Source organism: Sinocyclocheilus grahami, unplaced genomic scaffold (assembly GCF_001515645.1).
Source record: "Sinocyclocheilus grahami isolate Dianchi unplaced genomic scaffold, SAMN03320097.WGS_v1.1 scaffold2001.1, whole genome shotgun sequence".
Lineage (NCBI taxonomy): Eukaryota > Metazoa > Chordata > Actinopteri > Cypriniformes > Cyprinidae > Sinocyclocheilus > Sinocyclocheilus grahami.
Genome location: NW_015507180.1, coordinates 73,541 through 84,170, shown reverse-complemented (window position 1 = coordinate 84,170; position 10,630 = coordinate 73,541). Strand labels below are relative to the sequence as shown.

Here is a 10,630-nt window from a genome sequence, read left to right as displayed (position 1 = left end):
ACAAAAAAAGTGTAAAATTCTGACAAAATCTGATTTCTTGATGATTTGATATTTTATAATAGTGATTTTATAATTTCAAAATATAGAGAAAAGGTAGAAATGAATGACTAATAAGCCAATAAGTGCTCCTCTGCTGCCGTCTACTGGTTATAATTGTGATTTGATGTATTTTTTAAATTTTACATAAGCGTTTGTTTACCAAAGTATATTTTGTTCATGCCATTAAAAATTACATTCAAACTGGATCATTTCAGAGCTTTAAAGTGCTGGAAATAGTTGTGTGAAATGCTTGAAAGTCATTGAAAAGTGCTTGAATTTCTCTCTCAAAAGGTTGTACAAACCCTGAAATTAATGATTTAATGCATTTCTACCACAACACCATGGTTACAGTTAGCGTTACCGCTTCTGGTTTCCTGACGTATGTCAGCGCTGTTTATAACAGAGAATTCTGTGCAGAAGTTGAACGCTTCTCACTGGATCTGGCAGCACTGTTGCATCTGTGCAGTAACAGTGTCGCGAAATCAACTTTGGCTCCCGAGTAAAGCTGTTCTGAGCTCGAACAAGTTTGTTTGCGTCGCAGTCCAAGCTGATAAATGGTCCGCGCTGCACAGCTGAAACGTAGCGCGGTTTAGTTTCGCTCTCGTTTCGTTTGCCGTTTGATGTTTCTCAAATGCAAAAGAAATGGCAACGCTTATGAGTTGGACAATGCAGTGGTCGCGCCAGTGCGACCGCTCACAAAAATTTGTCGCATTTGTCGCAGTCTGGAGCCCTCTGTGTGTGTGTATATATATATATATATATATATATATAATAGAAATATATACATATTTTATATATTGTATATTTTAATAATTTTATATATTATATATATATATATATACAAGCTTGTTTAAGCAGTTTATAATTTTCATTCTTTAATAGAATGCTTAAAAGAATGGCATTTATTTTTAAAATAGAAGTCTTTCATAACATTATACATTTCTTTCACTTTTGATCAATTCAATACATCCTTGCTTAGTAAAAGTATTAAAGTATTTATAATTAAAAATGTATAGGCTTTGGTTGAAGATCTGCTGAACAACTTCTAATGATACCTGTTGACGATGTCTGCAAGTTGTGTGTGCGCACTGGGATTATGTCTCTCTCTGACACTGGGTAGAGACAGAAGAGGCTCCTGGCTGCCGAACCCACTGTCTTCATACATGTCTGTGAAGAAGGGATCCTCTTCCAGCTCCCTGAAGGAGAAAGACAGTGAGAGATCAATGATAAGTCAATATGAGAAATAAGAGAATCTGTGTTCAGTTTCTCTGCTCACTCAGACTCTTCCAGAACATCACTCTCAACTCCATGTCTCTCGTCCACGACCCCTGAACCGGGCAGCCTGTAGTTGCGCTTCTCAAGATTACGCAGCACCAGATTGGTCAAGATGCTCTTGCTGGGCTTCTGTAGAAGCTCCTCAAAGAGACGCAAGGTTGTGATGCTGATCTGACAAAGGGCAAAAGAAACATTGTAACACGCGGTGACGCTGCCAACCGTGAAAATGTATTTAAAGGGATAATTCACCCAAAAATGAAAATTACCCCACGATTTGCTCATCCTCAAGCCATCCTAGGTGTATATGACTTTCTTCTTTCAGATGAATACAATCGGAGATATTTAAAAAAAAAAAAAAATGTCCTGGCTCTTCCAAGCTTTATGGCAGTGAATGGCTGTTGATTCAATAGTCCAATAGAAGTCCAATACAGTGCATCCACCCATCATAAAAAAGTACTCCCACACGGTTCCAGGGGGTTAATAAAGGCCTCCTGAAGCCTTGCTGATAATCAGGAAAGTACATTGCTTGTGCAATGAATATAAAAACATAAAAACTCATACATGGGTATTTTTTCTTTCATTGCTTGAATTATAAGGGCATTCTAACTGCATTCTGATAGGCTTCATCGCGCAGTGAATGCTTTTGGACTCTCAAGACGTGTTTGTTTGTTTTTGGCAAAGCAGGTGACATACTCAATAATGTCAGCTCTCCTACCGTCTCTGAGTCCCTCACAGTCATACATACAGCACAATAACATTATGTCAGGGGAAAGTCTATTAACTGCTTGTTACAGTTCCGACGTCAGATTGGTCAATCGGCATTATTTAGTTTGTAAATTATCATACATAGAGAATTTTAACATTTCATATGCATGATAAGTTTTACATAATACAAAACATTAATAATCTAAAGGGGATTGTAAGGGGGGATGGTGGTTTTACAGAGGGGATGCTTTTTGACTTTTTTTGCCATCCCCCCTCAATTTGAGCCCTGGACATAGCATACGCAACGGTGAGAGGTGACAAACGTAGAAGCACAGAGGAGACAGCAAAACAAAACACCGGTCATGAATTAGAAGTACAAAACGAGGATAATTCGATATTAGCCAAGAAGAGACTGGTTTTCCTTTTATAAACAAAGGAAACTTTGTGTCCTTTGCTCCCGTAAACAAATATTGGTGCGAGATTAGCATATTCTCACCAGAGCTTAAGCTACGCCTACATCATCTGCTGGACGTCACTCTCTCATGATCACACGTATGACAGCGGAAGCTAGAGATTACTGTTTATAAAGCTTTAAATATGGATATTTTTCTTACGCAAATGCATCGCTTCACTTCAGGAGGCCTTTATTAACCCCCCAGAGCCATGTGGAGCACTTTTTTAAGATGGATGGATACACTTTATTGGACTTCTATTGGACTACTGAATCTTAACAGCCATTCACTGCCCTTATAAAGCTTGGAAGAGCCAGGACATTTTTTAATATAACTCTGATTGTATTTGTCTGAAAGAAGAAAGTCACACACATCTAGGATGGCTTGAGAGTTAGTAAATCATGGGGTAATTTTCATTTTTGGATGAACTATCCCTTTAATCATTTGGCCCAGTTACCTCGTCTGAGATGTGGTTGCAGTTTTCAATAAGGCGGTAACGTAGAACGTGTGTGTGTGCGTCCTGTTGCTTTTCGCAATGTGTGTCGCTGCCAAGCAGAAACTGAACCAGTTCCTCCAGGAGCGCAGGAGAATGTATGTGACGTACAGAACAGGACAGCAGAGCAGTGTGTACCAGGAGCCCAGCCTCTGACCTGGACAACCAGAGTTTAAGAAAAATTAACATCACTCTTCCTATCATGTTGCACGCTCACAATTCTGATGAATGTTTTCTACTCACATCTGAAGCAGATGAGGCCGAGTGACTCCTTTAAGCCACTGAAGGTGAATTGCTCTGGCCAATTTAACACCAAGTACCTACAGGAAAACATACATGCATACAAACATGCATAATTATGTGCAATACGTTTATAATTAGTATGACACAAACTTATATTAAAACATTTTTGAGGTTGTTTCAAACTAGTGTACTATTAGCAATTTTTGGAAACAGGAAAAAGTATCTTACACTCAGCAGTCAATTTTATTCAGGACATTTTTCGAATTAAAGCAAACACACATACATGATCAGCACAAAAATAATGATTTTGCCAAACCCTTGGTGCTTCCTTGGTGAGCTCATTGCAGTAGTCCAAAAAACTGAAGAACCTCTGGACGTTCTCACTGCTAGGAAACGACTGGCTCTCCTCTGTACTGTCCTGTGTGAAATGATCCCTGCAAAACCAATAACACACCTTCAGGATGAATGTTTACAATAAGCAGATAAGAAACAGGTCCACAAATAAAGTAAGTGTAAACACTTCATCGCTTGATAACAAACACACACCTCCACTGTGCGCCGGAGTAGCTGTGAATGTCTGCAGGGTCGAGTGATGAGGGTATGAGGCAGTAAAGTTCAGTCAGTCTCTGAGCGAGTAGGTGACACAGTGGCGTTCCCTCAGCCAGCAGATGTCCAGTGTCCTCCTGTGGTAAACTGACCAGCAGCAGCAAACTCTCCATGGATCTGAGCACAACACGACTTTTCTAAGAGCGAGAGGCACAGACAGTCTCATTAAAAACAATGATTATGAACTCCAGTGCTCTGTGTACAGCTGTCTGGCCAGCTCTTAAGACGTGTTCAAACACAAGATAAATGGCACAGAAGTTTACAAATTAGATTTTGCACAAAAACTATCCACACCGAGTTGCATATTTGCCATTTTATACTTGATAATGAAAGTGAAATTCATTGGCTTTAATGCACAACACATCACTAAACTATAAACTGTATTTTTACAAATATGTTGCAAACAATTGTAGTTTATTTAACGTTTTATCTAACAGAGAGTGACAAGAGGGTGTAATTTAGGCATAATTTTTGAGGGTCCACTTCTCAGAGTGTTGTAGCGTATGGACCAATCAGACACACCACTTTTCATTAGATTTAACAAATCAATTATTCATTAGATTAACAAATAGTCACAGACCCCTCACCCAATAAACATACTGGGTGCCAGGATGTCTGCGAATGACACCAGGCCCCTGGTCACCATGGCAACCATGACACCTTTGCTAGACCAGATACACTTTACGACCTAATGGCATGTTGAGAGTTCTCCCTCTCACTACATTTTCCATAGGAAAGACACATAATGCACAGTAAAAATTGACTCTTTTCTAATTTATTCATAGGAAAACCTTCCTTTGATGAAACACAAATCTCCTCAGAACATTGTGTATACCATTACTGTTCTTGTATATTGTCTGTTGTATTGTATGCGGTTTTATGCATGTTATGATAGACCACTAGTTAATATAACCCCACCCATACTATGTTTGGTCTCTTAGAATTTGTCTTCTGATGATCTAAATGAGCGTTTATATTATATGTGGGTACTTTCTCATTGGACAAGCCCATCCCGAGAGGCAGAAATCTTCTCAGACCTTAAAAGGCTCACGCACAGTTCTGCTCATGTCTTTTGATATCCTTCTCCTGCTAAGAAGCGTGTTGAAGCCTGAGCCGGTGCGGGCTCCAACACCTAGCTTTCAGTCTGCGGTTCTGTTAGATTCTGAGAAGATGAGGATGTGAGCTAGAACGCTCCTAAGGACACCCTAAGTTCGCGCCAGGCTTCGGCCTTGACTTTCCATTCACCAAGATCCTCTGACTCAAACTGGTTCTTTTTCATCAACCAACTTCAGCAAAGATCAACTTGAGCCTTCAGATTGCATCAGGACTCTCTTTCAGACAGACAAGACGTGCAAGTGTCAAACTTAGCCTCATTGCTCATAATCGCAGTCCCTAATCATGCAGATTTTTGCAACATGCTCCGTGTCGTATTGTACAGTAAGAAAGTTATTTCCCTTAACCAGGAAATTAATGTTCTTAGAATTGACAGACAGTTGACCCTGAGAGGTCAAGTAAATACTTACAGCGGATCTAAATATTTATAATTAATTATAACTAGTTATGATTAATTATGCATATTCCCCCTTTGAGCTGATTCGCTACAGTGTATTGCAACCTAATTTTTCATAGAAACGTTGAGTGCTTCATTTCATGTCAAAATCTGATGACTCTACTGTACATGTTGCCGAAATGTTAAAAATGGTGCTTAAAAGTGTACAAAAATTAATTGCTCCAGATTCGAAAAGTAGGAAATAAACAAGATAAATTACCTTTCTTTAATTTCTTATTTCATTTAATTTCTTATTACTTCTTTAAAAACTATAAGGTTGTGGCCATCTTCTAGGTCTTCACCAGACAAAATTAATGATTACTAATCAAGTAATTAAATTTAACAAACAAAATGTATATTAATAATTTAAAATAAATTAAATACTTTATTCTTCAGCAAGCTTTTCTTTTCTTTTCTTTTTTTGATAAACCAAAGGGCCAGATAAGCTGAAAGACAAAGATTTTAAATAATGTATTTTTAGGCCTGTCAAAGTTAACATGTTAAAAAAAAAATTATATTAATAATTAAAAAAAAATTAAATACTTTTTTCTTTAGCAAGCTTTTTTTTTTTTTTTTTTTTTTGATAAACCAAAGGGCCAGATAAGCTGAAAGACAAAGATTTTAAATAATGTATTTTTAGGCCTGTCAAAGTTAACATGTTAACCTAAGATATTAATTAAGTTATTTTATATTATTATATTATATTACATTATATTATTTATTTTATATTACTATTATTATATTACATTACATTACATTATATTATTTAGTTGAATGCAATCATTTTAATTTATAACTTAATTATCATTTAATATTATAATTGTGAAATTATTTTACTTTAGCGCCCTAATTTTAGTTACAATTAAACACCAAATGTGCATATAGTTTTGTGAAAATTATTAATAACTAAAATATCTCTCCTTCGTTGTGGTGTACATACATCCAGGATTTTTTGTTTGTTTGTTTGTTTTATCTACATATATACAAGTCTTAAACAGCATGTGCTGCAAGTATTTTTTATTTTTTTCTGTAAAAATATTCACAGATTACAGTCATCTGTGGGCTCATTTGGGATGCATTGTGTAATTTTAAATGAACTTGGTTAAAAACTGAACTTGGTGTAAATAAGCCATGAGAACTTTCTCCGTTCACACATTCTGTTTAGCTGCACATCCAGCCTGTCGTATATCTCTTCACGATGACTCACCTGACTTTTCCCCAGGTGCATGAGTACAGGGATAATGCCCGTGGCTGTCTGAGGTGAGCTGGAGGGATGAGCTCCACTGCGGGCCGAACAGGAGGAGGTAGCGTTAGAAGAGGGAGGAGGCGGAGAGGGTGCCCTCTCAGGACAGGCGGCTCCACTGCAGCCCTCCTCCAAAGCCTCGTCTGAGGTAGAGCTGCACCTCTTCTGAGAGTCTTTGGTAATCTTTGCGATGGAGATGTAGATGTGTTCGTTATTCACTTATCACAGCTTCACATTCTAAATGAGTTTAAATAACAGTCAACACAGTGGTGAAAGAGGACATGATGAAGAAAGTACCTCAAGGATATAGTTGAGGACATAAGGGTCTTTTTTGACGCGAGTGCAAACAGCAAATAAAAACTGAGACTCATCTGTTTCAGTCTTTGAATCAGGGAGTCCACATAAATGGATCAGTTTCTATAACAGAGAGTGACAAAAAAAGAAATAGACTTTGTATTTGAGTGTCCCCTTCACAGTAATGTAACCTATTATTTCATTCAAGCACTGCAGGCTTCATTTCATTTAAAAAAAAAGTGATTCTACTATATATGCTATCCAAATGTTAAAATTCTACACTCTAATAAAAATCAACAAAATAGATGTTAAATTATAAATAATAATATGTATTGCTGTTCACTGTTATAAGTGGAATCATTCACATGAAAAAAATTCTATCATTACTTACACTACTGTTCAAAAGTTACGGGATGGCAAGATTTTTTTTAAACAATTTTTTATTCAGCAAGGATGCATTAAATTAATCAAAAATTAATTAAATTAATCAAAAAAGAAAAAAATTATATTTAAAATAAATGCTGTTCATTTGAACTTTATATTAATAAAAAAATATATATTTTTTAAATGTATCACAATTTCCACTAAAATATTACGCAGCACAGTTTTCATCTTTGATAATAATAAGAAGAAACGTTTCTTAAGCAAATCAGCATATTAGAATGATAATGAGTAATGATGTTGAAAATTCAGCTTTGCATCACAAGTATAAAATACATTCAAATAGAAAACAGATACTTTAAATTGTAATAATATTTCACAATATTACTGTATTTCCGATCAAATAAATGCTACCTTGGTCAGCAAAGGAGCCTTTTTTAAAAAATATAAAAAAATATTACCAACTTCAAAATTTTCAAACAGTTATTTTGACACAAAAGCACAATGTTTTAAACATTTTCACACAGCTCTTTTCCATATAGTAACAGTTCCTACTGATAAAGTCATACCTGTACGGGCCGATAGACGTTGATTAAATGCAGCACAGGTTTCTGAATCTGGCTCAGGACTTTAGAGAAGAACGACGTCACTTGTTGACTCATCCCAGGAGGATACTGCACAAAGAAGCAATATTTCAGTTCATTTACAGCTTTAATCTCTGTCTTGAGTCTGTGTTTTCATACCTGTGCTTTTCCCAGCGTGCAAAGTGTCTCTAGTAATTTGTGCTGGAGCAGGTACTCCATGCAGGGACCCGTTTCCTCTCCTTGCTGTGTCTCCTCAAACACCAGGATGTCCAGCATCTGTCTGAGCCGCCATGGGATGTCTGTCTGCTTCACCGGACGAGACTCATCTTAGTGCATGAGACAAACATACAACTGATGTCTCTGATGTTTTTTTTCCCTCTAACGTATGGCATAATTAAATTTTTTGTGTTATAATCTCAAACACAAAGTAAATTACTGCTTAACGTGAATCTACACGTGTAGTTTTACCTGTTGTTTCTATGTAATAGTTGGTTATTGCTTTCCAGTGATCCACAAAAGAGTCCAGCAGGTTTATCGAAGGCTCGCTCTGTAAGAATCAGAACAGAATCAACAGTATTTTACTGCAGTTACACTTTCATTACTAGTATTAATTCTAAATGATTATTAATATCAACACTGAGTTCCTATAAATGCACAATTCTTCACTGTGTAACATAAAGGTAGTCCTGAGTAATAAGCAGAAAACAAGGCTAAATTCATAGAAAATATTTATATTTATATATTTTATATGCACTACTGTTGAAATGTTTATCATTTTTATGTATAATGCAATAATGTGTACAAATGATTGTTTTGCCACTTGGTTTATTGTATAATGGCAAGGCATTTTAGGTGTGGTTTAGGTCTTCAAATATTTTATGTATTTTTATGGATATATATTTTTTATTTTGGGGTGGTTTTTAAGGTCATTCTTTCCTCTTCCTGTCAGAAACTTGTCCAGACCACGTAAACAAACTCTCAAATGACAAACCCAACAGTGTGTGGTCAATAAAAAAACTCACATATATCCTTCAATATTTATAAAAATCGCAACTATGGACTTAATAAACAATAAAAGACAGTAAACCAACGCAATCTAGTGTTTAGTGCACTATGTGTTCAACCACTGTAGCACAAAAGCTAAACTTAAGACAATGTATACATCTTCATATAAAGCACTGAACTACATGACAACACGCTGGCAGTCATTTAAATCGCATATTTCGTTCATATACAGCCTCTCATATACGTCTGTAGCATTTCAATAAAGTTCGACTGTATCGTGCAACAGGTTTCAGTCTCTTGAGTTGTTCTACATTAGCTAGGCTAAGCTAACAGGCTAGTTTGAAGACATTCAGAAGTCAGTGTTTACTCACTGTTTCCAAGGTCTGCTGCAGAAAAGCCGTCACTTTATTAAACATGTCCATGGCTGAGCTTATCAAACTCTGTGTGAGGTCTGGGACATCTTTATAGCCATTATATAGCGCTGGTGTAGTTTGTAAGCATTGTTTATGTGGCCTGTAGTAGCGACAGTGAACACTACTGACAAGACAGCGCACACTACAGAGTACACTGGGAAATATCACAAAAAATAAACATTCACTTTTCAATTTATGCAGCGTTTATCTCCATATCTCAGCGTTATCAAGTGCACCGCAGAAAATGTTTTGAAATTGACTTGATGAACACCATAACACATTAATGTAGATTAATGAGGGTTTTAATGAAATTGCATAATGTGGACCGTCAGTTACTCTTGTGGAAAAGAAGTGTACTTAATTGTGTTGAGTGTACATTTGTAGCGTACTTCAAATTTTTTTAATATATTAGTAAATTATTAGTACTTTTAGAATACACTTTAATGGCTGCTTTTTCTCTAACTACTAAGCTTATTGTTCACAGTATACAGTGTGTAGTTTAAAATTTTTTTTAATTAATTTTCTACACAGAGAATAGTGTACACAGAAACAGAAAGCAATGATAAACACAATGTGTGTACAGTGTGTAGTTTTGGCAAAATAAAATAACTTAGATAAAATGTGCGTCATACTTATGTAAATACATGAAGGTTATTCAGAACAATATTGTAAATTGTACTAGCTTGCTTTTTTTATCTAGATATGATAGATAGCATCTGTTACTGTAATGTTAGCTAGTGTTTGGCGAACCAGTTGAGCAAGAACCAGAGACGTACGTCTGCAAGATGTCTGTTAAAGATCGCTTCATCTGGAAAGCATCTGCTGTGTACAAACATCTGATAGATAGGCCTATAAGATGTCAGTTTTACAGACATTCTAAATCATAAACATCTTAAAGACATCTTCTGAACGTCTATTTGACATCTGATAGGAAAGGTCCTGTACTGCAGATGAACAAACACACTAAAAGTCTTGCAGATGTAAATGCAGACGTCTCCGTGATGTAGGTGTGCTACCAGCTTTCTGCACCTCAGTAGTGTTGTCAGAAATATCGAGTTTTCGATACTTATCTAATCTTAACTTAACTTATTTAATACTTAACTTATCTAATACTTGTTTTTGTTTTTTCGCAGCATCAATACACCGATACCAGCTGCGCTTTTTCTCTCTCTTTTGTATATTTGATTAAACAAATTGAGTCCCCACTGTTGAAAAAACCAGCATATGCTGGTTAGGTATGTTTTGACGCTGGGATGCTGGTCCTTTGCTGGTTTATGCTGGTCCTTTGCTGGTTTAAGCTGGTCATGTGCTGGCAAAGGTTAGTCCAAAAAAAGTACTAAAAGTTAGT

The 10,630-nt window shown here is 36.2% G+C and overlaps 1 protein-coding gene across 4 annotated transcripts in view; it reads right to left on the bottom strand.

The window, feature by feature from the left end:
• LOC107573666 (protein FAM160B2-like) overlaps window positions 1–9,402 on the bottom strand; it is a 23,945-nt gene extending 14,543 nt beyond the window's left edge. For 2 of the 4 annotated variants that reach the window (XM_016260105.1, XM_016260108.1), the window contains exons 1-12: window positions 9,241–9,402; window positions 8,333–8,411; window positions 8,024–8,190; window positions 7,850–7,954; window positions 6,903–7,022; window positions 6,570–6,788; window positions 3,754–3,950; window positions 3,524–3,641; window positions 3,208–3,284; window positions 2,929–3,121; window positions 1,316–1,485; window positions 1,095–1,235 (exon numbers count right to left, since the gene is read on the bottom strand). In XM_016260105.1, the coding sequence (XP_016115591.1) occupies window positions 1,095–1,235; window positions 1,316–1,485; window positions 2,929–3,121; window positions 3,208–3,284; window positions 3,524–3,641; window positions 3,754–3,950; window positions 6,570–6,788; window positions 6,903–7,022; window positions 7,850–7,954; window positions 8,024–8,190; window positions 8,333–8,411; window positions 9,241–9,291 (1,637 nt within the window). In that variant the 5' untranslated portion in view covers window positions 9,292–9,402. Of the gene's footprint in view, window positions 1–1,094; window positions 1,236–1,315; window positions 1,486–2,928; window positions 3,122–3,207; window positions 3,285–3,523; window positions 3,642–3,753; window positions 3,951–6,569; window positions 6,789–6,902; window positions 7,023–7,849; window positions 7,955–8,023; window positions 8,191–8,332; window positions 8,412–9,240 lie in introns of those variants that run through there. The other 2 variants (XM_016260106.1, XM_016260107.1) reach the window with 2 other exon arrangements.
• Window positions 9,403–10,630: the final 1,228 nt, after the last annotated feature.